The 24190-nt window shown below is 44.7% G+C and overlaps 1 protein-coding gene across 1 annotated transcript; it reads left to right on the top strand.

Moving 5' to 3' along the window:
• Window positions 1–1655: 1655 nt before the first annotated feature.
• Window positions 1656–23232, top strand: LOC137376735 (zinc finger C2HC domain-containing protein 1B-like; the record flags this gene model as incomplete). The annotated part of the gene is made up of 8 exons (XM_068045711.1): window positions 1656–1692; window positions 7814–7875; window positions 10430–10549; window positions 12580–12718; window positions 17328–17647; window positions 19283–19346; window positions 20813–20891; window positions 23076–23232. Coding segments are annotated over 8 exons (843 nt in total), but the record flags the coding sequence as incomplete, so codon positions are not given.
• Between the last annotated feature and the right edge of the window lie 958 nt (window positions 23233–24190).

The raw sequence follows: 24190 nt of genomic DNA, 5'->3' as shown, positions 1-24190 counted from the left end.
TTTGACGTTTTCTTTAACTTCTTTAGTTAACCACAGATGGTGGGTCCTCCCCTTAGAATTTTTCTTTATAGTAGGAATATACTTATTCTGAAGTATCCCCTTAAATGTCTAAATAGTGTTATGGGATCCTTTACATCTACCTTTGATAGGAGAGGAACCTTGGTTTAACATCACAACTGAAAGATAGCACCCCCAAAAGTGTAGAAGTGGAATGTGAGCCCAGGTTTGCATGTCCATATGTCTGGAGTGGTTTATGATTTAGAAACAAGAGAGCTATCAACAGAACCACAGATGATATGCCAAGGGCAAAAGGACAAGGGCAGCAGATGCATGGGAACACCATTACCTGCAAGTTCCCCTCCAAACCACGCACCATCCTGACTTGGAACTATATCATAGTTCCTTCACTGTCACTGGGTCAAAATCCTGGAATTCCCTTTATAACAGCACTGTGGGTGTACCTGCACCACACAGACTGCAGCGGTTCAAGAAGGCAGCTCACCACTACCTTGTCAAGGGCAATTAGGGATGGGCAATAAATGCTGGCCTTGCCAGTGATGTCCACATTCCATGAATGAATAATAAAAAACTAAGGCTTCAGATAAATCAGCCAATTATTCTTCTCCTCCAGGCCTATGTGAGCCTTCATTATCTGGTGGAGAAAAGGGGTGGCACTTTCAAGGAGAATCTCCACAAATCATTATAATACCACAAGCCTGAGGGAATTAACCTTTGGGATCATTGAGGGGATATTGCAGATTCATTGCATTTCTTTCATTGGCTTATCCTCCAACAGCTGTCTGTAGATTATGTTTTGGTTTTTTGCTTTCTTGAAGCCATTAGATTGAAGACACACTCCATGAAAAATGGCATCTCCCATTGAAGAAGAGTAGGACACTTGATATCTGCTCCTCCTCTTCCCAATCTGACTCTGATACTCCTGCAGTACCCTGCAGCTGATTGGGACACAGATATGTAAATTACTTGGTAAAGACTTGCCACACACTTGTATCCTAACTCGCACCAAATTCGGTTTGCCCATCATCCCCTGTGCTCGCTGACCTACATTGGCTCCCGATCTGGCAACAGCTTGATTTTAAAATTCTCATCCTTGTTTTCAAATCCCTACTTGGCCTCGCCCCTTCTGATCTCTGTAACCTTTACCAGCCCGACAAACCTTCAAGATCTCTGCACTCCTCCAATTCTGGCCTCTTGTGCATCCCCAATTTTCATTGCATTCAGCAGCTTGGACCCTACGCCCTGGAATTCCCTCCCTAAACCTCTCCGTCTTTGTCTCCTCCTTTAAGACACTCCTTAGACCTACCTGTTTGACAAAGCTTTTGGTCACCTGTCCTAATAAATCTCCGTATGTAACTCAGCATCAGGTTATGTCTGATAACACTCCTCTGGAGTGCCTTTGGAAGTTACATTACGTTAAAGGTGCTATATAAATACAAGTTGTTGTTCAGCCAGAAGCAATCATTCCGGCCCATTAAATGCGCTGGTAGGGGCAAAGGTTCCAGGGAATGTGCATTCAACAAGAGAACTCTGTTGCCATGGCACTTGTCGACACTGCATGTTGAATTTTGCCAGTTGGATAGTGCTTGCCTCTGCGTTGAACTTGTCTTTACATCAAAACCTCTTTTTGCACCTGACCTACTGGAGACTGGGATCTAGCCTGGGCACATGGAGGTGTGTACTGTAGCACAGTGACTTGCCAGACTGTTCATAGCTTCGAGCTCCAGTTTCTCTCTCCATCCAGCTCTTGTGTGTCTATTTTATTCCTGCTACCTTTTTTGTTGCTTCTGTAACCTTTCCCCTCTTGTTACTAAAGCTTCAAATACAAGCCCCAACTCCCCCCACCCCACATACATCCAGTCCTTACTATGTTGGTCCAAATCCCCTACTCACAGTCCTGTCTTCCCTCATAATTCAACTGATCATTTCCCTTCGTCTTCCCTAATCTAGACAGAAAGAGCTTTCACTTATATAGCACCTTTCACCACATCCCAAAGTGTTTTATAGCAAATGACATACTTTCTGAAGTGTTGTAATGTAGGAAATGCCACAGACAATTTGTGCAAAGCAAGATCCCACAAACATTAATGCGCTCTGGTTTAATTATGAGGGATAAATATTGGCCCAAGACATAGGAGACCTGCTCTTCTTCCAAATTGCACTATGGGATCTCTTACATTCAGCTGCAAGGGCAACAGGGCCTCAACTTACCATCTCATCTGTAAGATAGCACATCTGACAGTGTAGCATCTCCATCCATACTGTGCTGGGAGTATCAGATGGATTACATGTTTAAGTGGGAGTTGAACTCAGAACCTTCTGTATAAGAGATGAGAGTGCTACCCACTGGGCCTTGGCCAAGCTTTTAAAATTACAGCATGAGGTCAACCTTGCCAACTACACAAGAAATAGGAGCAGGAATAGACCATGTGACCCGTCAAGCCTGCTCCACCATTCAATACAAGCATGGCTGATCTTAGGTTTCAATTCCACTTCCCTGCCCGCTCGCCATACCCCTTGATTCGCTGAGAGACCAAAACTCTGTCTATCCCAGCCTTAAATGTATTCAACAAGCATCCACAACCCTCTGGAATAGAGAATTCCAAAGATTCTCAACTGTTTGGGTGAAATAATTTTTCCTCATCTCAGTCCTAAATGATTGTCCCTTATCCTGACACTGTGCCCCCATGTTTTAGATTCCTCGACCAGTGGAAATAATCTCTCAGAGTCTAATCTATCCAGCCTTTTCAGAATCTTGCATGTTTCAATGAGATTGTGAGATTGCCTCTCATTCTTTTAAACGCCAGAGAATATCGGCTCAATTTACTCAGCCTGTCATCATAGGGCAACCTCCTCATCCTGGGGACCAATTTAGTGAACCCTCGCTGTACCGCCTCCAATGCAATTATATCCTTTCTTAAAGGTGGAGACCAAAACTGCACACAATACTCCAGATGTGGTCTCACCAAAACCCCGTACAATTGTAGCAAGACTTCTTTATTCCTGTACTTCAATCCCCTTGCAATAAAGGTCAACACGCCATTTGCCTTTCTAATTGCTTGTTGTACCTTCATGTTAACTTTCTGCGTTCCTTCTTTAAGCACACCCAAGTCTCTTTGAACATCAACACTTACAAGTATCACACCTTTTAAAAAAAATTCTGCCTTTTTATTCTTATGACAAAAGTGAATAACGTCACACTTCCTTACATTATACTCCATCTGCCGTCTTGTTGCCCACTCACTTAACCTGTCTATATCTCTTTGCAGCCTCTCTGTAGCCTCCCCACAGCTTACCTTTCCATCTATCTTTGTATCATCAGCAAACTTAGATACATTACTCTCTGTCTCTTTATCTAAGTCATTAATATAGATTGTAAATAACTGAGGTCCCTGCACTGATCCTTGCGGCACTCCACTATTCACTGCCTGCCAACTTGAAAATGCCCCGTTTCTGCCCATTTGTTGCTTCCTGTCTGTTAACTGATCCTCTATCCATGCTAATATATTACCACCAATTCCATGAGCCCTTTTCTTGCCTATTAACCTTTTGTGTGGCAGCTTATCAAATGCCTTTTGGAAATCCAGGTATACTACATCTATTGGTTCCCCTTTATCTACCCTAGTAGTTACATCCTCAAAAATCTCTAATAAATTTGTCAAACAGGATTTCCCTTTAGTAAAACCATGTTGACTTGTTTTAATCATACTGTGCATTTCTAAGTGCATTGTGAAGACCTCCTTAATAATGGATTTCAGCATTTTCCCAATGACTGATGTTAGGCTAACTGGCCTGTAGTTCCCTGTTTTCTCTCTCCCTCCTTTCTTGAAAAGCGGTGTAACATTTGCCAACTTCCAATCTAATGGCAACATTCCCGAATCTAAGGAATTTTGGAAAATCATAGTTAGTGCAACTACTATCTCTGTAGCTATCTCTTTTAGAGCCCTAGGATGTAGGCAGTCAGGTCCTAGAGATTTGGTGGATTTTAGTCCCTTAAGTTTCTCCAATACTTTTTCTTTGCTGATATTAATTTCCTCACTCTTTTTAGCCCCTAGGTTACTGTCTATTTCTGGTATGAAACTTGTGTCTTCTACTGTGAAGACAGACACAAAATATTAATTCAATCCCTCTGCCGATTCCTCATTTCCCATGATAATTTCTCCTATATTTGCTTCCAAGGGACCAATGTTTAATTTAGCTACTCTCTTCCTTCTTGTATACCTATAAAAGCTCATAATCTGTTTTTATATTACTGGCTAGTTTACTCTCATTCTATTTTTTCCTTTTTATCAACTTTTTGGTGGCCCTTTGCTGGTTTCTAAAACACTCCCAATCCTCAGACTTGCTACTGTTTTTTGCAACATTGTAAGCCTCTTCTTTTACTCCAATACTATCCTTAACCTCCTGAGTGAGGCACAGATGGGTCTTTCCTGCTGACCCAACTGGTCTCGATTTACCTCATTTCTCTTCCACTCTCTTCAACCTGCGAACTGGGCTGCATTATGGGTCTTGGCCACTCATTGTGGCCTTTCGCTACACTCCTGTATCCTAACTCATACCAAGTCCTGTTCACCCCTTAGCTCATTGGTTTTCTTTGATGGTATGAGGCGCGAGTTGGCCATGACAGATTGGGAAATGTTACTTAAAGGGATGACGGTGGATAGGCAATGGCAAACATTCAAAGAGTGCATGGATGAACTGCAACAATTGTTTATCCCTGTCTGGCGCAAAAGTAAAACGGGATAGGTAGCCAAACCATGGCTTACAAGGGAAAGCATTAGAGATAGCATTAGATCCAAGGAAGAGGCATATAAATTTGCCAGGAAAAACAACAGATCTGAGGATTGGGAGCAGTTTAGAATTCAGCAAAGGAGGACCAAGGGATTGATTAAGAAGGGAAAATAGAGTATGAGAGCAAGCTTGCAGGGAACATAAAACCTGACTGTAAAAGTTTCTATAGGTATGTGAAGAGGAAAAGATTGATGAAGACAAATGTAGATCCCTTACAGTCAGAAACAGGGGAATTTATTATGGGGACCAAAGAAATGGCTGACCAATTAAATGCATACTTTGGTTCTGTCTTCATAAAGGAGGACACAAATATCATACCAGAAATGTTGGGAAACACAGGGCTTAGTGAGAGGGAGGAACTGAAGGAAATAAATATTAGTAGAGAAATGGCGTTGGGGAAATTGATGGGATTGAAGGCCGATAAATCTCCAGGGCCTGATGGTATGCATCCTAGAGTACTTAAGGAAGTGGCCCTAGAAATAGTGATGCATTGGTGGTCATCTTCCAAGATTCTATAGACTCTGGAACAGTTCCTACAGATTGGAGGGTAGCTAATGTAACCTCACTATTTAAAAAGGGAGGTAGAGAGAAAACAGGGAATTATAGACCAGTCAGCCTGACGTTGGTAGTGGGGAAAATTCTAGAGTCCATTATCAAAGATTTTATGGCAGAGCATTTAGAGAACCGTGGTAGAATCGGGCAGAGTCAGCATGGATTTACAAAAGGGAAATCATGCTTGACAGATCTACTAGAATTCTTCGAAGATGTAGCTAGTAGAGTTGATGAGGGGGAGCCAGTGGATGTGGTTTATTTGGACTTTCAGAAGGCTTTCGACAAAGTCCCACATAAGAGATTAGCATGTAAAATTAAAGCGCATGGGATTGGGGGTAGTGTATTGCGATGGATAGAAAATTGGTTGGCGGACAGGAAACAAAGAGTAGGGATAAATGGGTCTTTTTCCGAATGGCAGGCAGTGACTAGCGGGGTACCGCAGGAGTCAGTGCTAGGACCCCAGCTATTCACAATATACATTAATGATTTAGATGAGGGAACTAAATGTAATATCTCCAAATTTGCAGATGACACAAAACTGGGTGGGAGGGTGAGTTGTGAGGAGGATGCAGAGAGGGTGATTTGGACAAGTTGAGTGAGTGGGCTAATGCATGGCTGATGCAGTAGAATGTGGATAAATGTGAGGTTATCCACTTTGGTAGCAAAAACAGGAAGGCAGATTATTATCTGAACGGCTATAAACTGAGAGAGGGGAATATGCAGTGAGACCTGGGTGTTCTCGTACACCAGTCGCTGAAGATAAGCATGCAGATGCAACAGGCAGTAAAAAAGGCAAATGGTATGTTGGCCTTCATAGTGAGAGAGGATTCGAGTTGAGGAGAAGGGATGTCTTGCTGCAATTATACAGGGCCTTGGTGAGGCCACACCTGGAATATTGTGTGCAGTTTTGGTCTCCTTATCTGAGGAAGGATGTTCTTGCTATAGAGAGAGTACAGCGAAGGTTTACCAGACTGATTCCTGGGGTGGCGGGACTGACGTATGAGGAGAGATTGAGTCGGTTAGGATTATATTCGCTGGAGTTCAGAAGAGTGAGGAGGGGGATCTCATAGAAACCTATACAATTCTAACAGGACTTGACAGGGTAGATGCAGGAAGGATGTTCCCGATGGTGGGAGAGTCCAGAACGAGGAGGCATAGTCTAAGGTTACGGGGTAAACCTTTCAGGACTGAGATGAGGAGACATTTCTTCACCCAGAGAGTGGTGAGCCTATGGAATTTGCTACCACAGAAAGCAGTTGAGGCCAAAACATTGTATGTTTTCAAGAAGGAGTTAGATATAGCTCTTGGGTCTAAAGGGATCAAAGGATATGGGGCGAAAGCAGGAACAGGTTACTGAGTTGGATGATCAGCCATGATCATAATGAATGGCGGAGCAGGCTCGAAAGGCTGAATGGCCTACTCCTGCTCCTATTTTCTATGTTTCTATGTTTCCACTACATAAGTGACTGATAAGCTGGGACAGTAACCACTTGGGTTCTAGCATCCACTGAGAAATTTAGATTTGTTGCGGGGAAGGAGTGGGGGTGAAACTAATCCCTGGTCAATAGCACAAAACAGGTGATAGCGATTTATGCACAGCGAGCTCCCACAAACAGCAATATGATGATAACCAGGTAACCTGTTTTAGTGATGTTGTCTGAGGGATAAATATTTGACCAGGATGAACTCTGTGCTGTTCTTTGAAATAGTGCCATGGGATCCTATACATTCATTTGAGAGAACAGATGGGGCCTTAGTTTAATGGCTCATCTGAAATGTGGCACCTCCAGCAGGGTAGCATTCTTTTAGTACTGCACTGGAGTATCAGGCAAGGTTTTTTTTTGTTTAAGTCTCTAGAGTGGGACTTGAACTCACAATTTTCTGACATCAAGAGGTAAGAGTGCTACCCATTGAGCCACAGCTACCATTTGCAGCTATGTAAAAGAAGGGGTTTAATGGGCCGAATGGCTTGTTACATATCAGATTTTCCTGAGTCCTTATTAGCACCCATAGTGTATTCGAGCCTCTGGCCATCCAGAGAGATAAATATGGTTCAAATATTTTTTCTCCATTCATTCTTGAGATGTGGTTGGTGCTAGCTAGGCTGGCATTTATTGCCTATCTCTAGTTACCCTTAGAAGGCAACAGAGATGTTTGCTAGGCTACTTCAGAGGGCAGCAAGGAGTCAATCATATTGGTGTGGGTCTGGAGTCACAATTAGACCGGAACCAGCTAAGGACAGAAGCTTTCCTTTCCTAAAGGGACATTAACCATCTGAGTTTTTACAACAATCTTAGCAGCTTTGTGGTGACTTTTACTGATCCCACCTTTTATTTACAAACTGCCATGATAAGATTTGAACTCAAATCCAGACTTCTGGATTTTTAGTTCAGTAACAATGAATGGAAAGCATTGAAATTCTATTTATTGAACTTTCTTTTCTTGAGCACAGAGCAGAATCTGAACCTTGTACCCTGCAGAAACTGTGGAAGAAGTTTTGATCCCAATAATCTCGTAAGTTTGTACAAGATTTATTTCTTCAGTTTCCTTCCCTGCCTTCTCTTCCACTAAGAAATTTTGGGAAGTTTTTTTTGTCTTGTTGTGTGTCTCTTCTTTTCATAAAGGGTCACCTTCGCCATTTGCTGAACTTGAGGCCATTAATTATTTTTTAAAAGGGATGTTTCTGTGATGTTAGGGCTTAAACCAGCAACTGGACATGGGCTGCCATTTTTGTACCTTATGTGCTCAAATGGGGGGAGGGGGAGTCTTACTTGCAGATTTTTGTCCCATTATTTAACAGGACGCTGTAGGTGTCTATGATGGGTTGTTATCCCCCTCTCCTCTATAATGTCCTGACAGTGAATATTGAAGCTCACAGCAAATCAAAAAAACTCAAGCCTGTCTTTGGTGGCAATTTTGAGTGATCAGTAAGAAGCGGGCTGTTTTGTTTAAAGCACCACACATCAATTTTCTCACTGGTCCTGGCCGAGGAAGGTTTTGCTGCTTGTGGGAGCTTAATTTCTTGTACAAATTAGAGAGAAAAACCCCAGGACATCCCCAGCACTTTCAAGCTAATGAAGTAGTCTTGAGGATTGCTGAAAATAAAGACGTGTTGTCGAAGCTTTTCGTCTTGCACTCATCAGGACCATCCGCAAGAATACCAATGTAAGGGAAAACAACAACTTTATGCTGTATGAGAAGAGCGTGCTGATTAGTTGGCAAGTGAACTCTGATTGGTAGAAGCGTTGCTATGGAGAATGCATCCGTGTGATGCTCGGTATATAGGCCATACGTCCCAAAGACTACTGGATCGTATCAAACAACACGTTCCTTCTGCTGTTCGCAATGGGCACAGTACAGGCCATACCCGACCAGCCTGTGCTTGCAAAACTCAAAACACAGTGTTCAACATTAGATGTGATTCTGCGATTGGACAACATTTGCTAAATAATCCTCAGTGTGCTAAGAATTACGCTGACAACCAATTTAAGATTGTCAGTAGTGCTCACAGTGTGGCACATTTGCACGTACAGGAAGCTACATATATTAATACATAGGGCCCTGTTCTTGGCAGACAGAAAGAAAATGTACAAACATTGCGCCTGTTTCCGCTGAACAAAATAAGTGACAACCATTCGCTAGTTCATTCCTCGGGGCAATGCCTTAACTAATCAGAGTCAAGCTGCATGGTTTAAATTTAAAACAAAGCTTGGCAGTTAACTGGCAGTCACTGTTAACTGGTGCATTCTCCATGGCAACGCCTTTACCAATCAGAGTTCACTTGCCAACCAATCAGCACTCTCTTCTCATACAGTATAAAGTTGTTGTTTTCCCTTACATTGGTTATTCTTTCAGATTGTTCTGATGAGTGCAAGATGAAAAGCTTCGACAGCATGTCTCTATTTTCAGCAGTACTCAAGTAGTTTTGAAGTATGTTCACTGTTGTAATCTCGGAAATGCAGCAGCCAAATTGAGCACAGCAAGCTCCCACAAACAGCAATGTGATGATGCCAGATAATCTGATTTTTAGTGGTGCCTCAGATGTCAATGATAGTCCCAATGTCAGGGCTGCCTGTTGTATGATCACAGGCCACATGAGTCACCATCTTAGGGGTAGGGTTGCTAAAACCTCAGGATTGCCCTGGAGTTGCAGTGGTTAGCACCGCAGCCTCACAGCTCCAGCGACCCAGGTTCAATTCTGGGTACTGCCTGTGTGGAGTTTGCAAGTTCTCCCTGTGTCTGCATGGGTTTCCTCCGGGTGCTCCGGTTTCCTCCCACATGCCAAAGACTTGCTGGTTGATAGGTTAATTGGCCATTATAAATTGCCCCTAGTATAGGTAGGTGGTAGGGAAATATAGGGACAGGTGGGGATTAGAATTAGAATTAGAACATTACAGCGCAGTACAGGCCCTTCGGCCCTCGATGTTGCGCCGACCTGTGAAACCATCTGACCTACACTATTCCATGTGGGATGTGGTAGGAATATGGAATTAGTGTAGGATTAGTATCAATGGGTGGTTGATGGTCGGCACAGACTCGGTGGGCCGAAGGGCCTGTTTCAGTGCTGTATCTCTGTAACTGTAACTGTAACTAAAATTAAAGATTAACCTATGGGACTCTCCTGGGAACAACTCCTGGAAAAAAATCATCGGAATATTTTTTGAAATTGTATTTTGTTTTCATGTTCTTTGAGCCCTTTCATTTATGAACAGTAAAAATATTGACAGTGGGATAATTGGATGTTTGACTGACAGTCAAGAATCATCCCATTGGGTAACAAAGAGTCTGTTTGCTTTCCAATTGGCTGTAGGAAGGCAGGACATGGTGAAGATGGGAGTGTCGAATGACCAATGGCAGGAATGTGGGGGCGGGCTGTTGGCGGCAAGAGATCATGTGATGAAACTTCCAGGAACACGTCCAACCAGAGTTGGTACCCCTACTTGGGGATGGGGGCAGCGAGGAGACACTTTGGGGGGAAACTTTGAGAAGGAAATTCCTACTAAAAGTTATCTGAGAATTATTGGGAACTGATTCTAAACCAGTGTAAAACACTTATTTTTGTTTCAAGGAAAGACATGAAGCAATCTGTAGCAAAGTCACTAACAAGAAAAAAAGAGTGTTCAATTCATACAAGCAAAGAGCTGCTGGGACAGGTCTTTCGACAGTAAGAGGGCCATCAGCTGCAAAGGTAGGACTGACCGCCAAACATTTCAGAACACCTGGGGTCCAAGCCCTGTGGGTGTCTCCGCGCCTGTCCCTGTATTGCTTGAGGTGTTATGACCGAGTTGGGAGGAGTGCACTTTTTATTCTAATTCCACTTCTCCAAGGGTCACAACATGTATTTAAACTTTCCCACTCACCGATACAGTCAATCATAGACTCTATTTTTTCCCCAGAATAAAACACACCAAACAGGTTTCTTTAATAAACAACAAAATTATCGGTTTATGATAAAGCAAGTCTTAACCAGTAATGAAGCAAAGCGTAAACACACAGATTGAAATATTACTGTTCCCTTTTTATACCTTAGCCCTTCACACTCACACACACACATACACATACACCAGTTAACTGGAAAAATAAGAGGGATTTTTGTTTCAAGCTCTGTTACAGACAAAAAAACACTTGGGCTGAATACTTCCACATTCTTGAAGAAACAGCAGTTAAGATATGTTGTGTTCCCAAACTGGCATACAGTCTGGCCTCCGAGTACACGTAAATGGGTCACTGGTATCTTTTGGAACAGTTCTTTTCAGGCAGTCTTTTCTTCAAAGACAGGAGATGAGATGAGTTGACACAGTGAACTTCTCAGGGTCTTTTAGAGAGGGGCTGGAAGCTGAGCTGTGTTGTGGTCTTCTCTCCTTCCTTGGGAATTCTCTTCTCTCCTTGGAAGTTCTCTTTTCTCTTTGGAAGTTCTCTTCTCTCTTTGGAAGTTCTCTTCCTTTTCACACAGTTCAACCCCAACTCAAAACAATTCAAAAGTTAATCTGGAAACAGAAAGTCCACCTTCTGACCGGTCATTTCTCTGCACAAATCTTCCTCAATTACCAGGGTTTCTGTTCTATTTTTAACTTGAGTCATGTGACAACCAGTAAATGTTGTTGTCAAACAAGTCCTTTCAGTGTCCTGTTGATGATCCTCTTGGGAAAAAAACTGGTCCAACATATCTTCAGTTTGACTATGAATTCCTCAAAAAATATATTTAACAAAAACAGAAGCACTTTCGTAATTTCAGGTCCACGGGCTGAAGTGCGGGAGAGGAGAAGATGGGATCAATGTCAGGGTTAGAGTTTTAAGAAAGTCAGTAGGTTGTAGGAAAGAGTCAAGACTGAGATAAGGAGTGCCACAGTTTTCTGGGAAGTTGTTGTGATCTGGAACGCGCTGCCTGAAAGGGCGGTGGAAGCAGTTTCAATAGTAACTTTCAAAAGGGAATTGGAGAAATACTTGAAGGGAAAATATTTGCAGGGCTGTGGGGAAAGAGCAGGGAATGGGATTAATTGGATAGGTCTTTCAAAGAGCCAGCACAGGCATGATGGGTTGAATGGCCTCCTTCTGCAATGTATGATTCTATGAAATAGGCCACAGCAGCACGGTGTGAAAACTATCTTCTAAACTGTGTGAGTGTAGGGAGAATGAATCGTGCCAGTTTTTTACAATTGTTCAGTGCCTGGGATGTAATGGGTTATGTACAGTTATTTCACACATTGCTCTGAGAGCAGAGAAAGCTATGTGGAGATTTGATAGAAGTGTTCAAAATCATGAAGTGTTTAGATAGAGTAAATAAAGAGGAACTGTTTCCAGTGGCTGAAGGGTCAATCACTAGAGATTTAAGTTGATTGACAAAACAGCCAGAGGCGAGATGAGGAAAATCTTTTTTTAACAGGACGAGTAGTTAGGATTTGGAATGTGCTGCCTGATAGGATGGTGGACGCAGATTCAATAGTAGCCTTCAAAGAGAATTGGGTAAATATTTGAAGGAAAAAAAATTCTGGAATGTGAGGAAAGAGTGGGAGTTTGGAACTAACTGAATTGCTCTTCAAAAGAGTCAACACAGATTTGATGGGACGAATGGTCTGTTCTGTGCTGTACTATTCTATGATTGTGGGGTTGTTTGAGATGCTATGTGAGTAGAGTTCTTTATTTGGGAGCATCCCTGCAGAACGTGCTGAGTGGAAATAGCATAAGCTGCAAATCACTCCTTATTCTGTTCCCCTGCAGCTGCACTCTCTGCCTGTATCGCACTGGAGACAACAGCACGAAGACTTCATCAACTCCATCAGGTCAGCCAGGCTTGCGACAGATGCTGTAAAAAAAGGTCTTCCTCTTCCCCCTCCACCACCTCCCAGCATCAATCCAGGTGCCTTGGTTTATTGAGTTTCTTTTATTTACTGTTTAATCTGTACATTTTGGCACAGCGTAGCCCACAATCCAGATTATTCATGCTGGATGATGCAGCAAGTCTCACGAAAGACTTAATCTCCCACAGATTATTGAGTGTAGACACTTCCCGAACTATTTCCTCTGGAGTCTCCCAGGAACTACCCTTATCTCCCTCCTCTTCCTCATCGACATGCTGCCCCGGGTCCAGATTCCACATATACGCTGATGATAACCAGCTCTACCTCTCTCCCGTCTCTCCACCCCCTTCACAGCCTGTATTGTCAGAGAATCAAACATTTGGAAGACTAAAACCATTGTCTTTGGTCCTCGACACAAACTCTATTCCCTGGCAACCGATTTCATCCCCCTGCCTAGCCACTGTCAAAAGCTGAACCAGACAGGGTCCCCTTGACCCTGAGCCTGACCTTTCTCCAACACAAAGGCCGCCTATTTCCATCTCTATAACATCACTGCCCTCTGCTCCTCCCATTGTCACCTCCACACTTGACAATTCCATTGCTCTCCTGGGCAGCCTCCATTCTCCACCCTCCATGAACTTGAGCTCATCCACCAACTCTGGATCCCTTATCCTAACCTCCACCAATTCCCTTCATCCACCACCCCTCTGCTTCCTGATCTACACTGGCTTCAGTTCCACCAAACCCTCAATTCTAAAATTCTCATCCTTGTGTGAAAAAGTTCTTACAAATGACACTCCTGAACGGCCTAGCTGTAATTTGAAGATTGCCCGCCTCCTGTTCGATGTTTTCCCACCAGACTTAGTCACTTCTCTGCCGAATCCTTTTCGCAGTTTAAACACCTTGATTTGATCACCCCACAATCTCCTGTATTCAAGGGAATGCAGGCCGTCCTCATAATTTAACCTTTTAACTCCAGTATCATTCTGGTGAATGAACACAACACCCTCTCCAAGGCCTGTATATCCTTCCTGAGGAGTGATGCTCAGAATCAAAGGGATACTGCAGATTGGGTCTGAGCAAGACTATAGAACTGAAGCATCACTTCCTCCCTTTGTATTCCAGCCCTCTTGAGAAGTTCACAGAATCACAGAATCATTACAGTGCAGAAGGAGGCCATTCGGCCCATCATGTCCGCGCTCGTTCTCTGAAAGAGCCCATTCCACTGCCTTCTCCCCATAACCCTGCACATTTCCCAACATTGACTGGGATTCACTTAGTGTTAGAGGTCTAGATGGAGCAGAATTTGTAAGGAGCATCCAGGAGGGTTTTCTAGAGCAGTATGTAAATAGTCCAACTCGGGAAGGGGCCATACTGGACCTGGTGTTGGGGAATGAGCCTGGCCAGGTGGTTGAAGTTTCAGTAGGGGACTACTTTGGGAATAGTGATCACAATTCCGTAAGTTTTAGAATACTCATGGAGAAAGACGAGAGTGGTCCCAAAGGAAGAGTGCTAAATTGGGGGAAGGCCAACTATACCAAAATTCGGCAGGAGCTGGGGAATGTAGATTGGGAGCAGCTGTTTGAAGGTAAATCCACATTTGATATGTGGGAGGCTTTTAAAGAGAGGTCGATTAGCGTGCAGGAGAGATATGTTCCTGTGAAAATGAGGGATAGAAATGGCAAGATTAGGGAACCATGAATTCTTTGAGGAAGTGACAAAGTTGATTGATGAGGGAAGGGCTGTAGATGTCATATACATGGACTTCAGTAAGGCGTTTGATAAGGTTCCCCATGGTAGGCTGATGGAGAAAGTGAAGTCGCATGGGGTCCAGGGTGTACTAGCTAGATGGATAAAGAACTGGCTGGGCAACAGGAGACAGAGAGTAGCAGTGGAAGGGAGTTTCTCAAAATGGAGAAGTGTGACCAGTGGTGTTCCACAGGGATCCGTGCTGGGACCACTGTTGTTTGTGATATACATAAATGATTTGGAGGAAAGTATAGGTGGTCTGATTAGCAAGTTTGCAGACGACACTAAGATTGGTGGCGTAGCAGATAGTGAAGGGGACTGTCAGAGAATACAGCAGAATATAAATAGATTGGAGAGTTGGGCAGAGAAATGGCAGATGGAGTTCAATCAGGGCAAATGCGAGGTGATGCATTTTGGAAGATCCAATTCAAGAGTGAACTATACAGTAAATGGAAAAGTCCTGGGGAAAATTGATGAACAGAGAGATTTGGGTGTTCAGGTCCATTGTTCCCTGAAGGTGGCAACGCAGGTCAATAGAGTGGTCAAGAAGGCATACGGCAAGCTTTCCTTCATCGGACGGGGTATTGAGTACAAGGGTTGGCAGGTCATGTTACAGTTGTATAAGACTTTGGTTCGGCCACATTTGGAATACTGCGTGCAGTTCTGGTCGCCACATTACCAAAAGGATGTAGATGCTTTGGAGAGGGTGCAGAGGAGGTTCACCAGGATGTTGCCTGGTATGGAGGGCGCTAGCTATGAAGAGAGGTTGAGCAGATTAGGATTATTTTCATTAGAAAGACGGAGGTTGAGGGGGGACCTGATTGAGGTGTACAAAATCATGAGAGGTATAGACAGGGTGGATAGCAAGAAGCTTTTTCCCAGAGTGGGGGATTCAATTACTAGGGGTCACGAGTTCAAAGTGAGAGGGGAAAAGTTTAGGGGGGATATGCGTGGAAAGTTCTTTACGCAGAGGGTGGTGGGTGCCTGGAACGCGTTGCCAGCGGAGGTGGTAGACGCGGGCACGATAGCGTCTTTTAAGATGTATCTAGACAGATACATGAATGGGCAGGGAGCAAAGAGATACAGATCCTTAGAAAATAGGCGACATGTTTAGATGGAGGATCTGGATCGGCGCAGGCTTGGAGGGCCGAAGGGCCTGTTCCTGTGCTGTAATTTTCTTTGTTCTTTGTTCATTCTTCCTTTTCATATAACTGTCTAATTCCCTTTTGAATGCTTCAATTTAACCTGCCTCCACCACGTTCTCAGGCAATGCATTCCAGACCTTAACCACTCGCTGTGTGACAAAGTTTTTCCTCATGTCACTTTTACTTCTCTTACCAAATACTTTAAATCAGTGCCCTCTTGTTCTCGATTCTTTCACAAGTGGGAACAGTTTCTCTCTATCTACTCTGTCCAGACCCCTCATGATTTTGAATACCTCTATCAAATCACCTCTCAGCCTTCTCTTCTCCAAGGAAAACTGTCCTAACTTCTCCAATCTATCTTCATAACTGAAATTGTTCCATTTGCCTTTTTGATTACAATTTGTTCCTGTGCAGTAGTTTTTTAGGGATTAGTGTATCTGGACACCTAGATCTCCCTGCACTTCCACAGTTCCTCATCTCTCATCATTTAGAAAAGTACTGGTCAATCTTCTAGTATATTAAAAGTGGATGACCTCACACTTCCCCACATCAGATTTACCCATTCAATTAATGTAACTAACTCACTTAGTGTCATCCGAAAACTTGGTTCTACAACTCTCTATCCCTTCATCCAAGTCAATAATATATATAAGGACCCCAGTACAGAGCCCTGGGGAACACCACATCCTGCTAATCACATTACATTCCCTTTATCCCTACTCACTGCCTGCTACCTCCCAATATATCACCAAATAATGTCACAAAGCTACCTCCAATTTTCTGCACTTTCATTTTTGCTAATAATCTCTTGTGTGGAACCTTATTAAATGCCTTCTGGAAGTCCCTGTAGACAATAGCTGTAGACAGTCCCCTATTTACCATGCTAGTGACCTCCTCAAAATATTCAACAAAGTTAGTTAGACATGACCTACGTTGGGTTTATCAGTGAGGCAATTTAGATCAGCTACTAGGAATCAGGTTGGGTAATGTATGGGTCATTGGGGGGTCAGTTGGGTCTGATGGTGGGGATCAGGCCAAAAATGCCAGTTGTAGTGGGTGAGGTCACCTCTCCCCCGACACAGATCAGCATCCCCACCTGAACCCACCACATGCTCTGGTGATGCCTGGAAATTAAACCTGTTCCCTTGAAAACTAACCACTAGTGGGAGATCAGAGATAGTTTTATTTTGCTAACTTCTGGCTTGCCCTGAATTCCTCCTCTGTTGAGTTTAACAAGGGTGGCCTGGGCATTAACTAGTCTGTAACAAGTTTATCTTCATTTCCTCTTTCTGCCTTTCACCCTTTAACAATGGAAGCAGCTGAAACACATTGCTGCACAATAGAGATTAATTAGTGTTTAGAACCTTAGAGCACAGGAGACCATACACATGCCTGTGCCGTGGGATCATTTACATCCACCCTAGATGAAAGATGGGATCTCAGTTTAACATCTGAAAGTTGGTACCTCCAACAGGCTGCACTCCTTCAGGACTGCACTGGAGTGACAGCCTGAATTTTGTGCTCAAAGCTCAGGAGTAGGTCTTGAAGCCACAACCTTTTGACTCAGAGGTTAAGAGTGTACCCACTGAACCAGGGCTGACATTGTAAATAGGCCAACATAGAAGGAATTCTAAGTGAACACCTTAAGTAACACACTACCAGAGGAAATGAAACTATTGCTGTCTGAAGTGTAACCCTATGGCTGTGTTTGTATTGAGCTCTGTTCAAGGTTTGACAGTGTTTAACATTTGGTTTTGTGTGTTTTAATCCACAGATTACATTGAGTGTCCCTACTGCAATAGACGCTTCAACGAAACAGCTGCAGAGCGACACATCAACTTCTGCAAGACCAATGTCAACCGCAAAGTCGTGGCCAAACAAGCCCCACAACCTTCATCCTCCTACCAGCCCAGAGCTCCACCCCCGATGGCACAAGTGCAGTTGGCCTCGAAGCAGATAACAAGCCCAGCCAGAATTCCAGCTGTACCGTCCACCTCACATCAACCACCGACAGGCCCTTCGGTTCAGCCAACGCCTCCGATACGGACAGCACAGGCAGTATATTCACATCCGAAAACATATTCACAGCCTTCGGTAAGGTCACTCGATTCTGGTACGGTCACTCCACTCGGTACAGTCACTCGATTCTGATATGGTCACTCCACTCGGTACAGTCACTCGATTCTGATATGGTCACTCCACTCGGTACAGTCACTCGATTCTGATATGGTCACTCCACCCTGTCCGGTACATCTAACCCCATCTAGCCACAAGGGGCCCATTTTGAGAACAGGATGACTGCCTTTCCTCCCTCATTGAGTCTCACCCTCTGAGGGTGCGACCCCCTTGTTCCAGTGGGTTCCAGCTGGCGATTGCAGCCATGCAATACCTCGCTGACTACTGGTTATTATCGGTGTGCGAGATGGGCAGTGCCCCTTGGCCCGGCCATTCCACTATCACCAGGAGGGTGATATCAGCCAGGGTCTCTTGTTCCCCAACCCTACCCAATGACTCTTGCTGGGAGACAACAATTGTAGGATATGGGATGGGAGTCAGACTGGGATTGGGCCGTGATGACCTCTTGGTCCAATTTATTGTTGAGGCCTATACACATGGACTGACCGCTTGGATACAGTGAGTATGGCTAGCCAGTACCCATGGTACCCGGACTCAGTAAGTGATGTCACCAGCAGAGAAAGGGTGGAACCAGGATGGAAAAATAACACCTGTAGAAGGTTCCAATTCCGGAAAGGAAGAGTTTGCATTTATGTGGCACCTGTCACAGCCTCAGGCTGTCCCACAGCTCAACACAGCCAAAATTACTTTTGAAATGCAGTCACTGTTGTTTTGTTGGCCAACCTGGTAGTCATTTTTTGCACAGTAAGATCCCATGCGGAACAAATGAAATCAATGACCCGATAATTTTTTCAGTGATTTTGGTTGATGGATAAATATTGACCCCCAGGACACTGGGAAGAACACCCCCACTCTTCTTCCAATAGTGCCAAAAGATCATTGACATGCACCTGAGAGGGCAGACAGGGCCTGAGTTTAACTTCTAATCTGAAAGACGACACCACTGACAGCTCTCCTTCAGTATTGCCCCTCTGACAGTGCAGCACTCCCTCAGTACTGCCCCTCTGATAGTGTAGTGTTCCCTCAGTAAAGCCTGGCTACCCGACCTGAACCCAACCAAACCCAACTAAATGTGTAGGGTTTGGGTCGGGTCAGCTCTGTATTCTATGTCCAGCATTCAGGCTTGGGTCCTATTGGGCTGGACTGTACTGTTTTGTTTCATATTGTTATCGTTTTAATCTGTGTTTTTTTTCTGTTTCGATAATATGTTTGTTATTTTCAGGTTGGGTCGGGCATTTAAAAATATTAAAGGACCCGGGCTCGGGTCGGGTTTGGGTTGGTTGTTGTTGGGTGGGGTTTTAATTTTACACCCGAGTCAGGCTTTAACCCTCTGTACTGACCCTCTGACTGCAATGCCTCCTCAGTACTGCTTCTCTGACAGTGCAGCACTCCCTCAGTACTGCTCCTCTGACAGTGCAGCACTCCCTCAGTACTGCCCCTCTGACAGTGTAGCACTCCCTCAGTTGAATTGCGAATGTGACCCTTCGAGCTCGCCTTTTGTTGGTACAATCAGTTTTAGTGATTGTCGACGGTCTCGCTCAAAATGTTAATGATTTATTTTTCTTTACTGCCACCCCTGTCCCTGAACCAAAGACAGTAGGTCCATCAAAAGGCAAGCTGACTGCAGCTGCCCAAGCTGTCATGGGAGTCAAACCAGGTAAGGGCTTTGTGCTCAGTACTCGTGCTCTACTTTCAGAATAACCAGTCACAACTGAGAGCTTAGAACCATCAGGAAAGGTGAACAGGTTGGTGCTCGTTTCTCTAGGAAAGAGAAGGCTGAGGAGTAGCATGATAGAGTTCTTTAAAATGAAGGGGTTTGATAGGGGAGACGTAAAGAAGATGGGCTGGATTTTACCATCCCTTTGGGAACAGGCTGCGAGGCAGGAAAGCTGGCAAAATCGCACGGGAAGGCAGTGGTGGTCTGCCATCTTGCCAGCTGCAGGAAAGGTGGCAGATGGCCTGCCTGGAGCCCAATTGAGCCATTTGTGGCTAATTAAGGGCCTTTTCCTATCTCTGCTGGCACTGAACTGGCTGCTGCCAGCAAAACACAGTCCCAGGTCCCATTGGCCACTGAAAGGGGGTTCCCCCCCCTCTCCCTCCCTCGCTGCCTACATTAAATCCAGCCCAATGTTTCTGCTTGTCGGGGAGACCAGAACCAGAGGTCTTAATATAATCACGAATAAACTCAATAAGGAATTCAACAACAACAACTTGTATTTATATAGCACCTTTAATGTAATAAAATGTCCCAAGGCACTTCACAGAGGCATTATACAACAAAATATGACATGAGCCATGTAAGGAGATATTTGGTCAAAGAGGTAGGTTTTAGGAGTGTCTTAAAGGATGAAAATGAAATAGAGAGGCAGAGAGATGTACAGGAATTAAAGAACTTCGAGCTCAGGCAGCTGAAGGCACGGCCGCCAATGTTGGAGCGATTATATTCGGAGTCCTCAAGGGGTCGCATTTGGACGAACGCCGAGATCTCAGAGAGTTGTTGGGCTGGAGGAGGTCACAGAGATAGGGAGGGGGCGAGGCCATGGAGGAATCTGAAAACAATGATGAAAATGTTAAAATTGAGGCATTGTGCAACTGGGAACCAATGTAGGTCAGCGAGCACAGGGGTGAAAGGTCAACAGGACCTGGTGCGAGTTAGGACACGGGCAGCAGAGTTTTGGATGGCCTCAAGCTTATGGGAGGTAGAATGTGGGAGTCCGGCCAGGAGTGCATTGGAATAGTTAAGTCTAGAGGTAACAAAGGCATAAACGAGGGTTTCAGCAGCAGATGAGCTGAGACGGGTGGAGACGAGCAATGGTACAGATGTGGAAATAGGCAATCTTAGTGATAGCATGTAATTCAGGAGAAACGCCTTTCACCAGAGAATGGTGAGAATGTGGAACTCATTACTACAGGATGTGGTTGATGCAAATAGCATCGATGCATTTAAAGGGAAATTAGATACACACATGATGGAGAAAGGAATAGGAGGATATGCTGATAGGGTGAGATGCTATTTTGGAGCATAAACCTGTTGGGTCACATGTCCTGTTTCTATGCTGTGACTTTGTAATTCTATGAGTATTATTGTAAAAATGTATTTCTTGTATATTTTATTTGTTGAAGCTTACAATGATCCATCCACCAGTCGGACATCAGCCGGCATGAGAACTGATGGAAAAGGACAACCTCCTTACACACAGCAGTGAGTATGCGCAATGTGGAATCCTCCAAGTGGCCTTGTTATGGGCTTCGGGTTAAGGAAGGGTCCCTGCAGAAACCTGTGTTATCAGCTGGGCACATACAGCAGACTCGGAAATAGGGGAGAATCGGAGAGAAAGTGGGAAGAAGCTTCCACTGAAATGGGTCAGCATTGCCGGAAGACAGTAGGTGGTGAGATGGCCATCTTGGTTTAATGAATTGACAAATGAATTTCAAGGTAGATAAGTGTGAGGTTTTACATTTTGTTAAGAAAAAGATCACATATTACTTGGAAATTAACAATCTAAATGGGGTAGAGGAGCAAAGAGATCTGGGAGTACAAATACAAAAATCACTAAAAACGGCAGACAGGTCAATAAGGCCATAAAAAAATCAAACCAAGTACCAAGGTTTATTTCTAGAGGGATAGATTGAAAAGTAGAGAATTTTTGCTAAACTTGTTTCGAACCTTGGTTAGACCAGATTTGAATTACTGTGTACAGTTTTGGTCGCCCTATTATGAAAAGGTTATAGATGTACTGGAGAGGGTACAAAAAAAGATTTGCGAGGTTACCAGAACTGCGAGGATGGGTCTCTGTTCTTTTGAAAAGAGAAGGGTGAGGGGCGACCTAGTAAAGGTCTTTAAAATTATGATAAGTTTTGATTGAGTGGATACAGAGAGAATGTTTCCACTTGTGGGGAAGAGCATAACTAGAAGCCACTAATAGAAGATAGTTACCAAGAAATCCAATAGGGAATTCAGGAGAAACTTCTTGACCCAGAGAGTGGTGCGAATGTGGAAGTCGCTACCACAGGGGAATGATTGAAGTGGATAGTATCGACGCATTTAAGGGAATCTTGATAAGCATAGGCTTGAGAAGGGAATAGAGGGTTACAATGATAGAATTAGATGAGGAAGGATGGAAGGAGCTGTGAGTGGAGCAGAAACACCAGCATGAACTGGTTGGGTTGAATGGCCTGTTTGTGTGCTGCATATTTCATGTAATTAGGATTTGGAGCACAGGAGGAAAACCAAGGCAACAATAAGGGGATTAAGGTGCATTAACAGTTATGGGACCTGCAGATCAGCAGCAACTACGAGTCAAGATTAATTTAGAGATATCATGCCCCTGGTTTCTGGAATGTAGTAACACCCTGTGTTTCCTGTTAGTTGCTCTGAATGACGTCCTTATGTACTGTAAACTAAAATGGGGCTATCCACATTGTGGGGCCTAAGTGCATTAGCATACCTAACTAGGTGCATTTCCTGATGGTGTGTCGGAATGGAGAAGCTGCAGGACCCAACTAAATTGGTGCTTGGGCCTCATGACTATCGGTGCCCAGGGCTTGCCTCTCGGGGCCTTGCTGATTTTTCCCCTATGCCAAACTCTGCAGATAAATCTGGGTGAGGTCACACCAATCAGTGGGGGCGACAAGGCAATGGGGCAAGACTGGACTGACCATTGTCTGTATGTGGAGCCAGGAGGCCCGTGAAACAGTCATACCAATGTTTAAATTTAAAGCCTACTTTCTTCTCACTTCATCTTTTGTGTTCGATCCACACTGTGTCTTATCGACCTAACACACAACCTGCAGTGGATAGCCCCATTTTAGTTTACAGTACATAAGGAGGTCATTCGAAGCATCGTGCCCTTTGCTAGACCCATCCAAAACTAATCCCATGCCCCACACATCGTTGCTCCAAATGTTTATTCAATTTCTTTCCGGTAATACACTCGGTATTCTCTGCCTCAGCTGCTCACTGTGGCAAAGCATCCGTGCCCTGTGTGTAACCCAACCTTGATGGCAGTACTCTCGCCTCTGAACCAGAAGGTTCCGAATTCAAGACTCACATCTGGAGCGTGGATCCGTAACCTGGGTTAATGCTCCAGGGCAGTGCTGCAGAAGCACTAAATTGAGAGAGAGAGAGATGCTGTTTTTTAGTTCAGAAAGCTGAGGTTCAGTGTCCTTGTTGAGGTGCATGTAAAAGATCCCACAGCAAGTCTCTGCAAGTGCAAGGTAGATAAAGCCAGTAGAATTTTGGAAACTTCTCAGGGAAGCGCTGGGAAACTGATTTTGCCAAATAGCCATTGTGGATCAGCTAAAATCAGATGGCAATAAGACGAGTGTGGGGAGAGTTAAGGTCCTGGTCAGAGCGTACACGGTCTCTTTCTCTGATCTTTTCCAGGTCCCGATACGGTCGAATGTAATGGCGGAATGTGGAGAGTGGGAAGGCCCAGGAGGAGGTGCTACTGCTGCTGTAACCTGCAGCGGGGGATTGCAAGTTCCAGAGTCACTGCAGCTGCACCATCTTTTCCTCATCTCTCAGCAGCATCAACTGCCTACCCCACCCTCAAACAGTAGTAAAATTCAATTCAATATCATGCATTTTATTTACTGAGATGGGTAGGCAGTGGGGAGGGTGCTCGGCCGGTGGGTGGGGGAGGGGTTGGGCGAGGGGCTGGTAACTGCTCAAATATTGCCGACATGTAATTTAAAAATCAAGGTTCCAGTGCTTCATCTGGTAAGAACCAGAATGGGCATTTAATTAAAGTGTGTGTGTGTAGGGAGTGTGTGTGTGTGTGTGTAGGGAGTGTGTGTGTGTGTGTGTGTGTAGGGAGTGTGTGAGGCATGTGTGTGAGTGTGTGTCGGGAGTGTGTGTGTGTGAGTGTGTGTCGGGAGTGTGTGTGTGTGAGTGTGTGTCGGGAGTGTGTGTGTGTGAGTGTGTGTCGGGAGTGTGTGTGTGGGTGTCGGGAGTGTGTGTGTGGGTGTGTGTGTGTGGGTGTGTGTCGGGAGTGAGTGTGTGTGAGTGTGTGTCGGGAGTGTGTGTGTGTGAGTGTGTGTCGGGAGTGTGTGTGTGTGTGTGTGGGTGGGTGTGTGTCGGGAGTGTGTGTGTGTGAGTGTGTGTCGGGAGTGTGTGTGTGTGTCGGGAGTGTGTGTGGGTGTGTGTGTGAGTGTGTGTCGGGAGTGTGTGTGTGTGTCGGGAGTGTGTGTGTGTGTCGGGAGTGTGTGTGGGTGTGTGTGTGAGTGTGTGTGGGTGTGTGTCGGGAGTGTGTGTGTGTGTCGGGAGTGTGTGTGTGTGTCGGGAGTGTGTGTGTGGGTGTGTGTGTGAGTGTGTGTGAGTGTGTGTCGGGAGTGTGTGTGTGGGTGTGTGTCGGGAGTGAGTGTGTGTGTGTGTGTGTGTGTCGGGAGTGTGTGTGTGGGTGTGTGTGTGTGGGTGTGTGTCGGGAGTGAGTGTGTGCGCGCGCGCATTTGCAGGAGTGTGTATTGGCGTATTGGGGCTGCCTCCAGGTAAGGTTATTT

The sequence above is a fragment of the Heterodontus francisci genome, chromosome 13 (genome assembly GCF_036365525.1).
Source record: "Heterodontus francisci isolate sHetFra1 chromosome 13, sHetFra1.hap1, whole genome shotgun sequence".
NCBI lineage: Eukaryota > Metazoa > Chordata > Chondrichthyes > Heterodontiformes > Heterodontidae > Heterodontus > Heterodontus francisci.
This window is presented reverse-complemented; position numbering and strand designations above follow the sequence as displayed.